The 20282-nt window shown below is 38.7% G+C and overlaps 1 protein-coding gene across 1 annotated transcript in view; it reads right to left on the bottom strand.

Annotated features, from left to right (window-relative positions):
- Positions 1 to 14029: 14029 nt before the first annotated feature.
- skia (v-ski avian sarcoma viral oncogene homolog a) overlaps positions 14030 to 20282 on the bottom strand; it is a 65669-nt gene continuing 59416 nt past the window's right edge. The window contains exons 6-7 of the mRNA XM_077579619.1: positions 19276 to 19506; positions 14030 to 17614 (exon numbers count right to left, since the gene is read on the bottom strand). Of these exons, the coding sequence (XP_077435745.1) occupies positions 17420 to 17614; positions 19276 to 19506 (426 nt within the window). The 3' untranslated portion in view covers positions 14030 to 17419. The remainder of the gene's footprint in view (positions 17615 to 19275; positions 19507 to 20282) is intronic.

Below are 20282 nucleotides of genomic sequence, written 5' to 3'. Positions count from 1 at the left end.
CGGTCTCAGAGGAGATGGAGGAACATGAGCGCGGGCCAGCATTTCCACAAATGAAGCCATTGCTGCATCCCGACGACTCCTGCCAATACTTGACTGCGCTCTTGTCATTAGCATAGAACGACTCCTGCAGGGGCAGCGAGCTCTGCACAGGAGCAAGACAAACAAAAATGAAGCATCACATACAGCAAAGCAATTGCTACCATATTGCATTTGTCGCGCTTTAGATGCAGTAACAAGGGAGGGGAAAGGTGTGGTAGATCTATTGACTTTTTCAATGAGGGGAGGCAAAGGAGAGGGGACGCATAAAAAGGCAAAGGATGATGCTTGTGCTTCAGGGATCTATTAAAAAATGAATCAAAGGCCTACTGGCATTCCCATTGAAAAACGCAGAACTCAGCAGCCTACCCTTTGACTAAGGAGCAACATGGAAGAAGCAGGAGTACCGGGGGTGACTGTCAATGACGGAAAGAAAGTACACTGATGCTGTCATGCCATGTGCAAGCCCATGAACACATGCTAATTTAGCTTTCATTCACTGCCTGTGAACTCTGCTCTTTCTGATGTGACTCACAATCAGAATTGTTAAATATACTTCAAGAATTGAAGTAAGCATATGCATAATTTAAAAAGAGAAAGCTTCTCATTGAACTCTGTGCATTTGAGGCGTTCTGAATTCTTCTTTTCATTATTGTAGCTAATGCTTAATGCTATCTTGGTTGACAATTCAACAGCACTAAACAAGCAATGCACTCACCATGATCCAAAACCATTATTGTCTCGGCAGCTATTGGAAGCTGGCTGTGTAATTTATTCCGCACTGGTCCCACATTGGAAACATGCCACCAGAAAATCTCAATATTTCCCATGATTCTCAGGAAGAGCTAGTTCTGGTATGACGAAAACACGCCTTCTACCGATTAGATGTGGATGAGCATGAGAACGCAAAGTAAATAGGAGGGTTAAATTCCCTTTTAATGTATTTATCATATGAATTGCTATGACGGGGCGGCACGGTGGATGACTGGTTAGCACGTCCGCCTCCCAGTGCAGAGGACGTGAGATCGAGTCCGGAGTTTGGCCTTCCTGGGTGGAGTTTGCATGTTCTCCCCGTGCTTGCGTGGGTACTCCGGTTTCCTCCCTCATTCCAAAGACATGCATGGCAGGTTAATTTGAACACTCCAAATTGTCTATAGGTGTGATTGTGAGTGTGAGTGTGGGTGGCTGTTCGTCTCTGTGTGCTCTGCGATTGGCTGGCAACCAGTACAGGGTGTACCCCGCCTAGTGCCCGAAGCCAGCTGGGATAGGCTCAGCGTCCCCCGCGACCCTTGTGAGGACAAGCGGTTAAGAAAATGGATGGATGAATTGCTATGACAACTGTGTGATTAACATACACATGGGGTGGGGGGGAAACGGGACAGAACATGTGTAATAACAAGACAAAACAATTGGGTTGGCAAAATCCGCTGGGACGCGGGACCCAAGGCTCAACAACGTGACTTTCCGGGTGAAAACTTAGAAATAAGAAATACTATAATGTCATTATTTTGTCAAGTTAAGGGTTCCTGTGCTACTGGCAGATCATTTTGCTTAAATCAAGTATTATAGTCTTTATTTAATCAATTACACATTCATTTAAACACACAAAATTTTACTTTTTCAAGAGAATAAATATAAAACCGTTGCTGGCACAATGCAGCAACTATTCAGTTAAAAACATAAGTAAAAAAAAAAAAAAAAAAAACAGCTTTCGGTAATCTTCAACAGACTGAACTAATCTCTCAAGAGACTAGTACAAAAAGTCAAATACACAAAATACTGCATAAAGTTCCACACGGCAGACATATTTGTTTGAGTTTGTAGCTGCTACGTGCCGAAACAGAAGGGAAGTGTGGAGTTGGGACACTATAATGCACACAGGCTGGTTTCTTCAAAGTACAAGCTAAGGTTGATCGTTTGGCAATGAAAGACTTTGAGCAACGCTGCCGGTCACGTACTTTTCCATGAAAATTGTCTGGTTGTGATCGGTGGCCGAACGATTGGAGGACTTTTTTTTCCTTCAATTTTTAAAAAAAAACACGTTTTTGCAATGTGGAGATATTTATATGTGTACAGTAGTGAGTTGTGTTGGTCATCCAGTACAACACGCACACAGAAAAGAACAATATGCACACGTTTGCTGATTGTTGTCCTTTGTGAGGTCACTCATTTAAAAATCACAATGTAAAAAAAAATGGTATGTGTGTACTTTGTTTAGTAGAATTTGACGTTTTTGGTGATGATTTCTTCAATATATTCACCATTGGCATACCAGATGAGAAAAAAAAGGCAATCATTTGGGTGCATGTTAAGACAGTAAAGCCAATTAGTTGTTCAGAACTAACAGTCTGTAAATCAGTATGAGTGTTTACAATTAGCTAAATAAAGATATGGCTTGATCTGGTTAGTCGAGATAAAACATTTTTGTTGATTAGCTTCTTTACCCATCTTCACACAGAAGCTAGTCTGGATGCAATCCCGGTTTGGAAATTGTAATCAATAGTTTGTTTGGGTGAGAGGTGCTTATTTACCAGAGTATCATTTTAAGACTTTCAAAACAAAGTAACATCTTAATAAGCTATTTTTGTTTGTTTTTTGCTCTGCAAATGTATTCAGTTGATCTGTTTGTTAATGCTTTAAGATGTTGTGTTTTTGGTTGTGTGAAGCACATTGAGTTGCCCTGTGTATGGAATGTGCTATATTAATAAAGTTGCCTTCATTAGCTGTTAATCCAAGCGGCTCCTCTCGTTCCTTTTAAATGCAATGAGCAAGTTTTGCTAGTTCTTGACATTGTGAAAAAAAAATTGTTGGTGTCTTGCGGAAAGGCAGGGTACGCAAAGTATACCTTCTCTCCTGATCTTTCGCGCTTGTGTGTGACCGCCCGTGTATTTTTCATTATTTCTTTTTGCCAGTTTTATATAGTGGAAGAATTAACACACTCTTCTGCCTGCTTTTTTCCAATAATTTGATTTTACCCCTCCACAGAGGACAGACTGTTTGTGGTGTGTGCGTGTGTGCATGCATCACCTTTTTGTGATCTTCTGTGACTCTCATCTGCCCTCAATTTCTTTACTGGGGGACCGCATTACCATTCCCACATCACTCCCTCAGCACTACTCGCTACAACCTGTTCTTTCCTATCTTAGGTAGCAACCAATCACAGCTCAGCTTCAGAAAACAGGTGAGCTGTGATCGGTCGTTGCCTCAGCCCTGAGCACCCGTGATGTCATCTTCAGTCGACAGCAAGTGGCAAAATGGCTGCCCCCTGATATGGATAAACACGGGTGGATTTTGCTGCTTAACTCATATTCCACAAACAGTTCATCAAAACACCATGTTGAGACACATACAACATATTATTTATTGTAAAGAACCAAGAAATAGCTTGTACATGAAGTCGTTTTTACAGAGTATAGTAAAAACTTCTCAAAACTCCGACAACTGACGCCATCAGCAGAGCAGGTCTGCCCGTCAGAGAGCAGCAGTAGCGCACAGGTCTATTGACTGACCCAATTACAGCAGTCACATGAGGAAGAACGCCCCACAGTGAGCTCATTAGTCTCTGGAGTCTTTCTGCAGCTCTTAGTCTTCCTCAGCCTCCACGTCTCCTGCTGTTTTATAATGTACAGTCAATTACAAAGTCATGTTTAATTCATGAAAACTTGGATAGAGTATTTTCTAATTTTCTGGCACACATCTCTCATCAGATATACAGTATGACTTTTACTTTTTTCCGTTGCATAAGAAAATCGCAAAAAATAATTTTGGGACACATGTATTAAAAGTGCACAATTAAAAAAAAAAATTCCTCTGTTAGCTATTGCAACTTTCAGCTTGTCTCATCAGTCCTCAACGCCGCAAGTCAATTACAACATTAGTTTGGCACAATTTTTATACTGGATGGCTTTTTTTTTCTTTTCTTTTTTAACCCAGGCCTGGGACAAACCATGGCAGGAAATCAAAGTCGCGTCATCTGCACGAATACTAGTAGCATGTATCACAACACTAGCAGTGCACTCCCTGTGTGTAGTACATAAATAATACTGTATATCCTAATTACCCTATGGAATACTGTTAAGCATAATTGATCGGCGTGATATGAATCCAAGTTATTATTGTCCTCTAAATAAAATGTCAAAATGTCTCATGATGAGTAACAGTTAAACTCAAGGGTGAACAATGGGAGTGAATCATAACATTTTAAGCCCTTCCATAATTAACTATAGGCATATAATGATTAAATCTTACCTTTGACACCATGGCGATGTTATTTTTTAAATAAAATATTAGGTATTTTGCTGGCTATTTTGCTGGCTATTTTACAAATGCGGAAGTAAAACGCCCGGTTCAGTAAAACGCCGCCCTCTCCCCTCTCGTCCGAGCCGGCTGCTGCCAAGAGTGCTGTGGCTAGCCGTTGTAGTACAACCGCGTCTTCTTGATATGTGGAAATTGGATGGAAAAAAAACAAAATGGCTTCTTGCCGCAAGAAATCGTAGTGGAGGAGGCCAGAACCCTCCTGGGATTTTAAGACAGCCAATTTCCATTGAACTTTGGCATTTCAAATGTGAAGGATAATTGATTGTTTGAATTTCATTTGGACAGAATGTTTACTGATAAAGGCTACTTTTGCTACTAGCCCCTGGAGGTCTCAGAGAAAGTGGGCGCACGTTTAGTGCGCAGAGGCGGTGTGGGGGTGGGGCGGCACCTAATGACGTCAAAAAATTCCAACAGCTCATTTTCTCAGGTTGGGAGGGGCTGGTGCTTGGAGAGCAGAATGACCTAGAATTTCTCATAATAGGGGTGAATGGAGAAAAACACCACTTTGGTTACGTTTTTGCATTTTAACGTGGTTAAAAGCGCCAAAAAGTTGATTTTTTTCACGTTGCTGTTCTTTTAAGAATTAAAAGTGTGCACTGTATTCAAACTTACTTTGTCACACTCTATTGTGTAACTGATGAAATGGAAAAAGTGAAGTCTGGCTTAGGCATCTTCTCTGATCTTCTGAGCATCTCATGTCTTTATCCTGATGCTGATGCAGTTAGTTGCCAATTTTATTTACCACTGAGTGATTCAGACAAAATCTGAAAAATAGACCTTCTGCATGTAACCTACTGCATGTGCAAAATGGTTCTAAAGCAAGTGTGTTGAATGTTCCAAAAACTCCTGACTTGTAACCAGTACGTGCTGGCTGTAGTATAATATGAGAAGTAATGTATGTTAGATGGCCGGAGCAAATGACCCGTAAAGGCACAATGACGTGGCAAACACGCATATGAATTTAAAATGTCATTACCAATTTTTGCAATGGGAAAGCTCATACATGATGTTGGAAAAATAAATTAGTGCATCAAATACAAGACCTTAACGTTAACTGTGAGTCGGGTCTTTTTCAACTTTGGCCTAATAATCAGTAATTGTGTACCCTGCTTTAGAAGACAAATTAAGTTACCAGGAAAGGCAGATTTCTTTCTTTCTTTCTTTCTTTCTTTCTTTCTTTCTTTTTTTATTTTATTTTATTTTATTTTATTTTATTTTATTTTATTTTATTTTATTTTATTTTATTTATATTTATATTTATATTTATATTTATATTTATATTTATTTATTTATTTATTTATTTATTTTTTATAATACAATAGGGAAGCATCTGCTGGCCTAAAATTACAATTCATGTTAATTGTCAATCAAACTTCAAGTACTTTGTCTAATGGCATTATTATATTTATTATATTTAATAATATAATTTATTGATAATGTTATTATATTTAATAATATAATTTATTATTAGTATTATTATTAAACATCCATCCATCCATTTTCTTAACCGCTTGTCCTCACAAGGGTCGCGGGGGGCACTGGAGCCTGTCCCAGCTGGCTTCGGGCAGTCGGCGGGGTACACCCTGAACTGGTTGCTAGCCAATCGCAGGGCACACAGAGACAAATTATTATTATTATTATAACTATTATTATTAATAATAATAATAATAATAATAATAATAAAAATCGAATCTTTATCAAATGAGTCAAATCCTTTGAGCAAAGTGAATGCATTGAAATCCTGAAGAGATTTGTGGTGCGCGTTTGTACTTTGATCAGACCATTCAAGAGGAAAACTACTCCTTTACCTCTCTATGACCTTTCAGCATATTTTCCAAGGCCTTGACTGTAATACCCTTAGGACGGTCTCCAAATTGATTTTATTTATAGACTTTGACCCAAAAATTTGATGTCTTTGACATCCAAAGCTATCGGATTGAATTATTGTATTAATTTCATTTTAGGGACGACACTGTCTTCACAGAACTCAGCAATAAAGACGGGATGTACAATATTACAATGACTTTATTACTGTATGTTATCAGAATGAGAACAAGGTCAAAGTTCTTAATATGGTAACACAATGAGATGGTTTGGAAGAACAAAGCTTTGAATGAAAGGTGAAACTAAAACAATCAAACCTCTTGCCTAAGAAGGCAACATTTTATGTCAGATCCGCTGGATAAATTAAATGTATTGTATGCATATTATGAACTTTCCACTATTTGACAGAGCAGTTGAACCGTTCAGTTCACAAAACCCTAATGTACTTATTATTGTGAAACAACAAATTCCATAAGTTAAAAGTTCAAAAATATTTTGACCAGCCTAGGAACTAATTTCTTTTAAAAATAAAAACAGTAATGAAAACCATGTAATTCATACAAGGTCGGATTCATCTAAATTTTTTCACAAAAGGCAAAATATCCTCCCGATATAAATATACAATGAAAATGTCTTCAATACTTGACTCCAGACTTGTGAATGAATACTAACCCGATGGCTTATACACACGCACATGCAAACACTGGAGAGGCCCCAATCATCCCACGCAGGTCACTGCCCCACCCCCTACGAGGCAGGTTCAATATTTATGGGTCGCTGGTGCATTTTGCCATCTCAGCTTGACAAAAGCGATCAGCATCTCAGCGTGCTGCCTGTCAAAGTGGCTGCTGCATACATCATTATGTCAGTGGCTGTCACTGTCGGCGCTGCAGGACGTGTCTGCCTCTTGGCCATCAAGCGGCTTTTTCCATCCAAAGATGTCAGCTGCATGCAGTGATGAACTGATGTACTTTGGGGCTTTGTACCGCCAAATTAACAACTGAATTTTGAAGTGGATCAAATGAATGTGAAGGAGACATATTTTGCATCCCCGCCTCTCCAACACAAATTTAAAGAGTTTGAAAACATTTCTGTCTGCTTTACACACCCTGCTTTGCTTCCTCTCTTGCTGATCATGTTACCAGGACGACTACAGGGGCACAACCTGAGCTTTTACCTAGCAACGTTACGCAGTAGTGCTGTATGAAATTTAGAATTGAATTGAGAATAACCCCTAAATTCAGAGGTGGCAAACAGGAAGCAGAATTGCAATTGAAATTAGAATTGCAGGAAGTAGAATTGAAATTGCATAAAATTCAAATAAATTCATAACACCAAATTCAGGTGTATTTAACAATGATGCTTCAGTTTCATACGAAGGAATAAGGAATTTGCGTACATGATTATAGTAAATAGTAAAGTGTAGTAATTGTTTTTTATTAACATTAAAAGCCTACTCAGGTTAAAAAATATATATAAAAAAAGAGAATTAACTCTTTTACTGCCAAAGACGTTAAATGACATTCTGCAAAAACCTACGGAGGAGCGCCAAAGACGTTAAAAGACGTCCTCCCATTTTTTATTTATTTTTTTTGAAACGGGTGCTGGGAAGGCTTGCGGAGCTCCTGAAAGTTTTAAGCAGGTCTCGTGAGCCTAATGACTATTTTTGGCCCCTAGAGGGCAGCGATGGTCATCATCGATGATGATGAAGGTGAATCCGAGCTTGACGGCGAAATTGGAACCGCTGACGCGGCGGCTATGACGGTGTCGTAACGCGGAGCGCAACCGAGCACGCACAGGCGGACGTTCGATCGGACGACGGAGAGTGCCCCGAGTCCAATGCATATTCATCGGAGGAAGTGTGTACAGTCTGCTACTTGCTTTTTATTCCCCGGAAAAAAAGGCCGTCAAGAAAGTGTAACGTTTGCACGCAAAACGGACCAATGCGAAAGTGAAAGTAAACTGTTGTGCGAGTCCTGGCGTCTCCTTGCACGCAGGAGAGCGTTACAAAAGGAAAAACTGTATTTGAAACATCCACATAATTGTAAGTAGTACCACAGTTGCACACATTTGTAAATAGTTTGCGAAATTGTTTTGTCAAATTGTTACACTGTTGAATGGAAATAAACGCATTTTGCAATCAAAAAACACTTTTTCATTGTTGGTGAAAGCGTTTTACAGAAGTAAAGCACTATTTAGGTGTTTGTGGCATCATTCATGGACAAAAAGAAGTGTACAATTCACTAGAGTGCATGAAATAACATTGTTTCACAAAAAGCTCTTTTTCTCCGTTTTTTGTTTCAAAACAGAGAATTTCGGTGAAAGTAACCATTTTCTATTGTTGATTACTGAAGAACGGAATAAGGTAGAAACAAACTTTTTTTTCTGATGAAAGATGAGAGTCCAATCTTTCATTTGGTCGGATGTGTGTTTCCATAGTCCAAACACAACATTTTCTGTGGACCTTGAAAGATCACTCAAAATGCTTAAATCGGCTGGCACTGGCGACAACCCGTTTTTGAAAACGTCTGGCAGTCAGAGAGTTAAAAGGAGATTTGTCTATGCTCATTTTGGTGAACCAATTCCCACAACAACGATTTGGGGATTTGGGATCTACAATTACTGCGGCACACCAGTCCATCTGACTTCCTGTAAATCAAATGTAATTTAACATCCTGTAGGGTTATGTCAATTCAAATGCATATTCATATATTGAATTGAATTCCGAAATTGTGAATTTTGCGCAACCCTGCCTACGCGGGCTCCCTTTCGTGTTCTCACCGGTAAGTGCATGCATAACAGCGGGCTGGATATTGGCCGGCGTTGTTGTTGTTTTTAAACGTTTTCCACCACATAAAGTTTTAAACTAATATCAACTCTAGTCTTAAGAATAAAACACCTCTGCCATTAGAATAAAATTTTAAAAAATCAAATCTTAACTTTAAAAAAACATCAGTTTTCTTTTTATGTTACTGACAGTTACACTCTTTTTACAGTCAGCAGAGAGAGCTTCCACTTGTTCAAGTCATTTGCACAATTGGAGTGCAATAAGCCATTGAACATCTCCCTTGTCAACATTTGATTTAATATAATCTGGCAGAAAGCATAAAAAAACCTTGAAGTTTGGTTGAGGCTAGCATGAAACCATTTTACCCAAATTGTTTCAATTGTTCAATTGTTCCACGTTTTCAAATGGATTCAATCACATACTGTAAATAACCCCTACCATGAATCCTACACAGGATGTCATGTAATTATATCACACTGATCAGTTTGTTGTTCACATATTGCTATTTGCTTTGTTTTTTTTAATGCTACCTGCAGCGGCAGCCAGGTTTGTATTGCCAAAGTAGAGTTCTCAGTTTTCAACCAGCCTTTGGTTCTGCTGTTTCAAAGGTTCAATGTGATGTGAACAGTATATCAATGACCTATTTCAAGAGCTGAAAAAACTACCTTGGGAAGTTTTATTACATTTGCATGAACACAACTAAACGTTGAAGAAGAAGAAGAAAAGAAAGAAAGCGATGTGGAAACAAATGGCCAGCAAAGAGCACAGAAGGTGAAATCCTCTTGATACTAGCTTGACTTATCCACTGTTGGTTGCAGGGTGGCTGTTGTTTGAGAAGCTGGAGCGTCAACAGATGACTTCAACAATATGGTCATGCAATGGTAAAGTAATTTCAGCAAATACTCGGCACTGAGGAAAACAATGCAGCCTCCGGAAACTAGGAAACTATCATTATGTCTGCATAGGACAGCATCCCTTTTATGTATATTTAATATATGGAGCTGCATTTACAATTACGAACTATCCACGGTAAGCTACCATGGTAGTCACTGCATCTATTATTATATTCTTAATTAGCCCAAATAAAGTTCTGCTGATCTCGTAGGATTTCAAATATTCACTTGGTTGCAATTTACAACATAAGCTACACAAATAATAAGATACTGAAAAATGTATGAAAGTAATACACATTTTCAAATGTGTCAGGATGTTTTCACATTTTACTGCGTTGGCTATGTCGGCTTTCTGGTTAATTGTGAGAAATGCTGTTTATATTCCATGCAGGCATGTGTATCCATAAAGAAATCCCTCCAAAATTGATAAAGAGCAAAACAAACAAAAAAAGAGCTGGAGACCACAGAGATTCGCCACTAGTCAGCCTTTCTGGGACATTTCAGGCATGAGAGTCTTGAAAGTGGAAAGGGAGTGAAGCTGTCAAAGTATCATTGCAAATTATATGGCCAGTGATATTTCTCCCACTCCTCCAAATGTGTTCTTCTTTTGAACAAAATACAAATTCTGGCTGGAGTAGATCATCACTGACTTTATTTTGTCTGACATTTTATGTAAAAAAAAAAAAATATAATTATTATTATTATTATTATTTTATTTTATTTTTTTACATTTGTATTCATGTAGCACACAACAGGCAATTCCTCAATACATTCTGCTGCGGGCGACGAAATAATGACGCTTGTATTTAAAGACGCTGATCAGTTTATATTTGTGTCACAGTTTTATTTCTTGAATAATTCATTTATTCTGTCATTTTTAGTATTATGCAACAATCTTGAGCATATTTAAGAGTCGAAACCAAATGGAGCCCTTCCCAGCCAAATAAATAAATAAATAAATACATACATACATGCATAAATAAATAAACAAATAAACAAACAGATCCAGTATGACATTCATGCCAAAGGGCAATTAGAAATCACATCCTTGTCAGTACATGCTCACAAAATTGATTTTTCTTTTAATATTTACCAGTTTCTATTTGTTAAAGAGCCTGTACTGTACAGATAGGAGGTCAATTAAAGGGTCCATTTAAATCATTACTTCTTATATGAGTCATAGTCAAAGAATCTGCAAAATTAAATGACTGTATTGTAGGCCTATTTTTATTGTAGTTTTTATTATTGTATTGCATTGTATTTTTTATGTTTTATTATTTTATTAGTAGTAGTAGTAATTGTTTATATTTATTATTTGGTATTTATTTATTTTTTATCATTGTATTTTTTATTGTATTTTTTATTTATTGTATTGCATTTTATTTTTATTTTTGTAGTAGTAGTAGTAATTATTTACATTTATTATTTATTGTATTTTTTTTATTGTACAACATATAATATGATGATCGTCAGCTGAGCTGTCCTGTCTTGAGAGGGCCATAAGTTAAGAGCCCATTTGAAGAAGAAAAAAACTATATATATTATGATTATTTGACAAGTATCACTTTTCAAACTATATCAAGCCACTGGCATTGCTTTGGCATTATTCATGATTGCACCTGGCAAGGCAGAACAAAGCTTTGCAAAATGCTGTGTTCTGATTACTACTGCTCCCGTGGTTGTGTGCGTAGGCCGGCTGTTGGTAGGAATGAAACGAGATGTTGGCAGCGCTCCAAGTTGGAAGAAGGCTGAGCGACGCCTCGGCGCGCTGAAATATTGATTGAGAGAGCCGAAGCACCCGCAGGCTCCTTGGACAATTCATGCGCAAAAGGTGTGAAAGTTCAGTTTGTGCGCGATGCTGCACAGCCCCGCCGTTTAACTGCAAGACAGTTTGAAGGAGGGCCACCTTGCAACTTCATCAACATCCCTTTACGCTTCTCACTCACTGTCAACTTACATCAAGCTGGAACGCTTCAAGAATGTCCTCTCGCACGTAATTCCCACAATGATTTGCTATCAGTCTTGATGTGAGCCCTCTGTTCAATTGTCAGTTGTTATAGAGGGGTGGTTCTTGGGTTCGATCGAATCCCAGGGGTTCGGTGAGTGAGTATTCAGGGGTTTGGCGGAAGTCAAGACACAGACCCAACTGAAATGATCGGTGATGCTACGCCTTGCTTTGCCATCATGAGCTGCAGGTGATCACGCTACTTTGCGCGGCCCATCTGTGATGCAGGGAATTTGTTGCACTTTGGCGGCTGTTGTGATGGTAAGTCATGTGATTTATTTATTTATTTATCCCTTCATAGTATGTAAAACCAAAAATGAAAATGGTCGAATGAATATGTGCAATATAAATTCACATGTAAGAACGGAACGTATGGTGTTCCACACGGTTCAATACTGGGGCCTCTGTTCCATCTTAAGAAAACAGCAGTGGTTGTTTTAAAGCACTCTATTAATAGAAAGTTGAGTGAGTCAGCGTCCTAACTGCAATGCCAAGTTCAGCAATTCTAGTCGAGCATATATTAACTCGCCTAGCTAGCTAAATTAAAGCAACACTTCCTTAAGATGCATGAAGACAGGAAAGACAAGAACGCAACGGTTTCTGAATTCAAGGCTCCTGAACCATATTTTTGTTGTGCATATTTTGAGTTGTTTCCACAGCACGTTTATTTCCTACAGTGCGAACTTTTTCTTTCCTTTCTCTTATCACTCTGTATACATTATTTTTGCTTTGTGGAAACAATGTGAACATCTGGAGTTTCACTTCAGCTTGAGTCTACTTCTTTTTTTACATGTCATTGATCAACTGGACCTGTGTCGCACGACTGCCACGGTCGGGGTGAGCACACTCTTGTACACACATGGACAAAATTGTTTGTACCACTCTGTTAATGAAAGAAAAAAACAATCGTGGTTGCAGAAATAACTTGAATCTGATAAAAGTACTTTAAAAAAATGCATGAAAATCAGTGGTTCAACAAAATTATTTAAACTGTATGGAAAAGGTTACATTATTTTGAAACAATTTATATAGCAGATTTTCACCACCTCCTTTACAACGATGGTTTTGGATGCTTAACGCCAGCTATTAGCTTGTTTGGAAATCGCTCGGCGCACCTGATAATTGGATGGCTAAGAGTAGACTAAATTTTATGCATGCTGGTCGGAGGTCTAGGTCGTGGCACGTGGAGTGTATTTGCATTTTGGTGAATTTGATCAAGGTGAGGGCAGAAAGATTCTGCGCTACGGCACATGGTGGATGTCATCATATTTCATTCAGAAATATAAGAATAGTGTACGCCCAACCCTCTGAATCATTATAGAAATCAAATAATTGGACACATTATTGTGATCTTTAATATAATAAATATAATAGTTCAGCTCAAATGGCAGTACAAATGATAGCAATATCACACATTTATATAATTTTTCTTATTTTACATCGGCCTTGCTATTTTTCAAAACAAATTCATTTTGGGGTTGGGGGCTTTCAGTGTGTGTGTACACTAATGAGTGTTTACATAAAGTGCTGTCAAGCTGAGTGGGCGTAAACTTGAGAACTAGTGCAAATTCATCTCTAGTTAAGTGCTTGCATATCTTTTTTTTTTTTTGCCAGTTTACAGTAATTATGGTGTTTTCTCCAGCACATGCCCTAAAACCATATCTTTGTGTGAAATCTTGTCTTGATACTCGAGCAACTGACATTGCACTGAGGCATTTACCATTCCTCAATATGGAAAAGATGCTTGTTTGACTGAAATAAGAGAAATGTATTGTGAATACGGGATGATTATGAGAATCAATAGTGCCGTGAAAAAAGTATTTACTTGCTTCTCAAATTCTTTTTTGGTCAATTGACATGTTGATTAAATATAAAGATGTTTACTCAGTTTGGATTTTTCAATGTGGGCCAGTTGCACTTCTTTTTGGGGTTTTTTTCATTCCTACCATCAAATGAAAGACTGTAAATGTGACACTGAGTGGAAGAAACTCAGCAGAGAAAATGGTTTGTAAAGCTTTACAACTGAGATTGTATTTTAACCAATGAGAACATATTTTCTATTAATCCCAATTTTTATTCAGCAAGATGAAGGGGCGTCATCGCTTTTATGTACAATGTTTATTATTTTTTCTCTTTTGCTAAATAAGCAGCAAAGAAACTGGGCCATTCAATCTGGACCAACAACTTTATTTCTGGTAATGCATCTATACACTGTACATTCAGTCACTGCAGTATATAAGCATAGCTATTTTCAAACATAATCTCATAAAGTCCTTTACTTTACAATATTGTCGGTGTCGTGCGAGAGGGGTCCTGTTGGGGAAAGATGAGCGGAGACGAGAGGATCACATGAGTGGGCCAAGCTTTTCGTACTGCATATGTGGCATTGATAAATGGGAACGCTTCCATTTTGCCTCTTACATAAAAAATATTTCTAGAAGTTTTATATAGCATTAGCAGCAGCAAAGGGCTAAACAGATACAAAAGGATGTTGGGGGGAACAATCATTAAGATGAGCTTGCGTGTGTGTGTGTGAAAGAGAGGCATAGTTCTGCTATGTGATACCAAACATACGACTAAAAACGTGAATTGGTGAAAAAAAAATGCAATACAAAGACTACGGTTAAAAAAAAAACTGAAAAGAATTGGATCAACTTGTTTATGTGGAGAATCGTCTCTTACGCACTGCATGAACTGTTTTAGAAACATTTCCAAACACAAATTAAAAAACAATAAAACAAGACATCTATTGTAAGAAAAGATTTCATTTCAAAAAAGGAAACACCATGTACATATATTATACAATATTGTTAATGAAAAAAATATTTACATTTTGTAAATTCATATTCAAATTGATACACTGGCAAGTATTTGTTTATTAATGCGGATTGTTATTGCTCTTCTGGCAAAATCCTTTCGAAAACAAGATCTGATCTTGCTTGCACGGGAGAACGAATGGCCAATGACATTATCGGCTCCCTTGTAGAAAAGCATGCATAAACAAAATCACACGGGCTAACAACTTTTTTGAGTGTAAAAGCAACTAGAAAATTGCCCCAATTTGCAGGCGTGCCAAAGTGGCAGACGCAGTGTCTTTCTCTGAGAGGGAGTGTCAGTTGGATTGGAGCTGGCCTTTCACAGTAACAACAATAACAATGTCCTCTTTATTGTCCTCAACATGCATGTCTTAGGACAGCATGTCCACAAACTTGGATTAAACACGTAAAACTCTTTATGTACAACCTTTAGCAACAACTGACCAAAGCAAGTGGCTTTTTTTTTTTCTTTTTCAAAAAAGATCATCTACAAAAGTATTTGCTCATGCATATCATCGAATCCAAATGAAGAATAAAAAGCACACACTCTGGGGGAAAAAAGCTTTACGTGTTAATAGTGATTGTTAAATTGCATTGAAAAACAAACGTAAACTGGTTTTACTTGGATGGCTGATTTTAAAAAAAGAGCTGCTGACAAAGGGAGAGACTTTTTTTTTCTTCTTCTTTTTTATAAAGTAGTTGTCTCCCCCTAAGCTTCTTCTTCAGCTTTCCTCTTCTGGAAACCTTTCGCCAGTGTCAGGCACTTGAGGTTGTCCAGCATTGCATTTGATATATTTATTTCTTGAATTATTAGGTTTTTTTTTATGCATGTATACAACTTGTTGCTTTTATTTACGGTTTCCTCCTCCTAGAAAAGACAAATTGCTTCAAATTGCATAACACAACAAACCCCTCACATGAACAGTATACTGTAAATGCCCGATATTTGACGATATGAATGGCAAAAGTTTTCAGTTTCATGCATAAACAAAAATGAGTTTTCTATCAAAAACGTGAACATAACAGACAAGCAATAAAATATCTCATTTCAAACATTAACAATCAAAGGAAAAAAAGCATTAACATAATGTACATTCTGATTGCATTGTACCCACTGCAATGGCATCTTCCTGCCAATGTCTCTCTTTTTTTTTTTAATTATGTTTTTGATTTGTTTGTTTTTTAAATAAAAATCCAAATGTGATTGTTTGTGCAGGTTATTTTTTCTCTCTCTAAGAAATCCCCCTAGTAACATACTGATTGGTGACAAACGAATAGGGAAAAGCAAAAGTGCAGCCATGGCGTTGTGCTTGCTTCACACCATTACACCAACATCCCCCAAAAAAGTCAAGCCATGAGATGTTGCGACTTTCAAGGCCACAAACTATGACATCATTTGCAAACGCCTTAAACCATTTGACACAATATATCTGCAGCCACTCATAGACGAGTTTCCCTCTTGATTTGTCATCTGTTTGTATGTTTTGGCCAACGCAATTGATTCCATCATTTCCAAACTTCATCAGGCAGTAACAGGTAAAGCCTTGTTTTTCTTCCGGTTTATTTACAATACTTTGCCTTTAAGTAAACAGAACAATATTTAATAGAGAATGAATATAAGCAACAAAATGTTAATTGGATTTATACGGTAGCATTCATGTATAAGATGGTGTTTTCAAAATAAGATTGAAAAGTTGGAGTACAACGCATACAAACAGTTTGTTGTTAGGACAAAGTGCCATTCATTATTGTTAAATCCCAAAAATATATATTTACATACCTTAATTTAATGAACATGAACATTTGTGGTTCTTGCCAAGGGTGCCCCATAGAGTCATAACGTTTTTATAAGATGATTAATTAAAGTCAAATGAATGCCAGCTTTCTTTGTAATGAGATGAGAAAAGGAGGGCGCGCTCACATGTAGAATATTTCATCTTTAGAAGATCGGACAGCTCTGGGTTTTGACCCAAATGCTTCGACACAAATATGGCTGCTGACCCGTGTTCGTTGGACTGAGCAACACTGGGACAAAGACGGATGGTGGAAATCGTTTGATTATTCAAAATGAAGTGCTCACTTGTGGAGGCTGTCTTCACAATGCGGGTCCTCCCCAACACCAAGAAAAAATCCCAAATTTGATGATATCAATTTGTAAGCAGTTGTGCTCATTGTGTGAAGATAACAAAGTTGTGTTTGCAATAACATTATTTGATGATTTGCTCCCTGTCGGTTGGGATTGGCTTCCCTAAAAGCAAGAATTAAAAAGAAAACAAAAACATGGCGGCACATGTGGATAGTTCTTTGTTTGTATTGTTCATCTTCAGATTTATTTGCATGTTTGTTTCGTTACAGAGTCTATGTAGCTTATCATGTCTTCAAAATCTTCCGTCCTCATTGTAACGAGGGACAAATGTGGAGGCTCCTCCCCTTTGACAAATGGAATATGATCATCTTTTAGCATTTCTCATCACATACTGACACAACCACATTTTCCCTCTTGCGATCGACCTCTCAGTTTGAAGGTGAGAGTCACGGTTCAAGTGGCGCGCTTTCTGGTGGACTCGCTTGCCTTCCATTCTCTGTTCTTGGACGTGGACGATGAGGATCCGAATCCTGCTGTTATTCACCGTAAGCATGAAGAACACTGGTGTGTGTTGTAACCTCAGTCGTGTGGAAAATGTTGTTCTCTGCACTGGAGGTGTGGATGGAGGGGGGTACGAGGGACTTGGCTACCGGATTACTTTTTCAATGGCATGTCCTTGTCCTTGGCTGTCAAGTCCTTGTCGCTGTTGGATTTGGGCCAAAGTTGCTGCTGCAGCTCCTTCACCACCCTCTCCAAGTGCTCCCTGGCCTCCCGCTCTCGCAGTAAGTCGGCTCGGAGCTGCTCACGGTCGGCCTCGGCGTGCTGCAGCTTCATCTGGAGGTCTTCGATCTGGAAAACATCACGGGGCTCGGATGAAATCGTACACCAGAGCGTTTGTGGCAGCGAGAGCTATGATCCGATTACTGACCCCGTTCCCAACGCGGACAAACAGACGGACAGGCCAGGCAAAGGAAAAGACGAAATGAGAGCAGACAAGACAGACGCATGACATGAGACGCGACAGACCAGACCAGACAGATGCAACGAGTTAAGATGGGGAAAATGATTAAACGAGACTCAATCAGATAGAAGAAAAGATCAAATGAGGGCAAGACAGCAGATAAACAGAAAGTGTGACTTCAGTACTACGCAGTTGAAGTTCGCTTCCATTCAGTATGGCTTTCCGTTGTAAACAATCCCAATTTCACGTGAACTGTTGGACAATAAGTCCTAGTAGTGTTGTAGGGTGGAGCTAAACATGCTGCTGGGCACTGATTGGTTGAGAGCGGGCCTGGAAAATCCTGGTCTGTTTTTAATTGGGTCATATCATGGCAAACTGAAGACTATGCATGGCGTACATATCCCAGTACTGTAAGGATGGGCGAGTACCAATAGCAGGTATCGGTATCAGGCCGAAGTATCGTATTCACAACGTTGGCCAATTACAGCATCTGTCGCCCTCTTGTGGCTGTTTTACGGAACTAAAAGGCATACATGTCTGAAAGATTACTTTGATTGGGACTTCTGGCCACAGAATTATTTGTTTCGTTTTACTTATTAAATTCATATTAATGTTTGTTCTATACAAAATATCTATCCTATGAACACACTGGCAAAAAATTTTGATAATTACCATTTTGTGTATATTTAAGGGATAATATTGGGAAATATAGATGATTTGTTAAAAAAAAAAAAATCTAAACATTGTGATACCTAGATTTTTTTTAAATTATCTGTAATTTTCTTAATCAAAATATTGGGATGTATAAGGCTTCTTTGATTATCTGTTGTTTAAAAAAAAAGTATATATATATATATATATATATATATATATATATATATATATATATATATATATAGGGCTTCTTTAAAATTATCTGTTGAAAAAATAAAAAAAAATAATTACTAGTAGTATCAGTACTTGGTATCGGTATCGGTGACTACTCAAGAGTTGAGTATTCATACTGGTATCGGTCTGAAGAAAATAAGTGGTATCAAACATCCCTACTTTACTGTGCTTATTCTATTCACTGCTACTAATATTTATTTTTGGCCTACACCCAACAAGTGTATTTTAAACAGATTTAACAGGTAAAAATGCTTCAAATTCCACTTCCACTGTCTGCCGCCTTGCTTTTCAAAAACAAGCTCTCAAATAGGAGTGAAGTGTCTACAGGGAGGCAGACGCAGCCGGAGAGCACAACCTCGCTCTTGTTTTGTCTAATCTGCATTTCCCATGATGCCTGGGGGAAGTCGACATGTCTTCCTGTTTCCTTTCCAAGGGGGGATTGAACTTCGCTCTCTGCATTTGGGCCGACGCCCTTTTATTTTTGACCGGGGAAAAGGAAATGTGTTTTTTTTCTTTCCTTCCTTCTGCGCAGACCTTGAAAGGGCTTAAAGACCGAAACCATGAACCACCGCAATTGCAGTGAAGTGTATGTTTTGTACACATGCATAATTCCAGACCCGAAAGTTTTCTTGTTGAAAAGGTATTTGCGTGTAAAACTGACCTGTGCCGAGTACTTTGCGCGCAGGCGTCCGGCCTCGCAGCCTTTATCGCAGACCCTCAGCTGCCGGGCCTGCTCCAGCTCCCGCTTCAGACGAACGCGCGACTCGTTGGCTTCCTTCATCTTCTTCTCACTCTCGGCTCGCAGGCGCTCGATTTCCTTCCTCAAATTTCGCTTGGCCTCAGTCGCCTCACGCAGCTTTTCTTTCTTTGCAACTCGCAAGAACTCCAGCTCCTGGAAACAGACATTTTGTTGGGATTGTTGCTATTTAAACAAAGTAGCGGACAATCTTTTCCATTTTTTTTTTTTTTGCCTCTTTGCCATTGAGAAGATTGGTGCTGCCTCCAGAAACTCAGTAAGCCGCCGTGTCAATGTCAGTGTTTACTTTCAAAAAGTCGAGGGTTAGGGCAATGTAGCCTACATAAGAGCGATTTCCTTCCTCTAAATGACTGCGTGTGTGTGCGTGTGTGTTAGTAGTAACCATAGCCTACTCATGGGAACTTCACAGTTTGGACAAACATGTCTGTCATCAAGTTTTGTTGGTTCCAAGAAAAAGACGATCCCTTATCACGCCCTTCAGGCTTTACACGAGGGGCGACTTTCAACACTTCCCATCTCAACATCTCGTGTTGGTTCAGCTAAACCCAGCAGGAATGGTGCTGGTTTCAAGTAAGACCACACTTCATTCAGCCTGCAGCTCGTTGGCTGCTTTGACTTGTTCCTGTAGGTTGTACTTTCGCCTGCCGCCTCCTCAGAGCACGGATACAAAGTGAGAGTGGTATGTCGTTGCACTGGAGTAGCTTTGGGTTGCTCGAGACTTATTTTTGTGCTGCACACTCACACACACGCACGCACGCACACACACACACACTTTCAACTGCATTTTCTTGTTCCCGGTCCAAGACCAAATATAAAAATGGAAGTCTGGCCTTTCCTTTTTGCAGCAACATCCGCTCTCATTGTTATCACTTGCCAACTCATGCTAAGCTTTGCAGGCACTGATTATCATT

Source organism: Vanacampus margaritifer, chromosome 1 (genome assembly GCF_051991255.1).
Source record: "Vanacampus margaritifer isolate UIUO_Vmar chromosome 1, RoL_Vmar_1.0, whole genome shotgun sequence".
Lineage (NCBI taxonomy): Eukaryota > Metazoa > Chordata > Actinopteri > Syngnathiformes > Syngnathidae > Vanacampus > Vanacampus margaritifer.
Note: the sequence above shows the minus strand (reverse complement) of the source record. Positions and strands in the feature narration are given on the sequence as shown.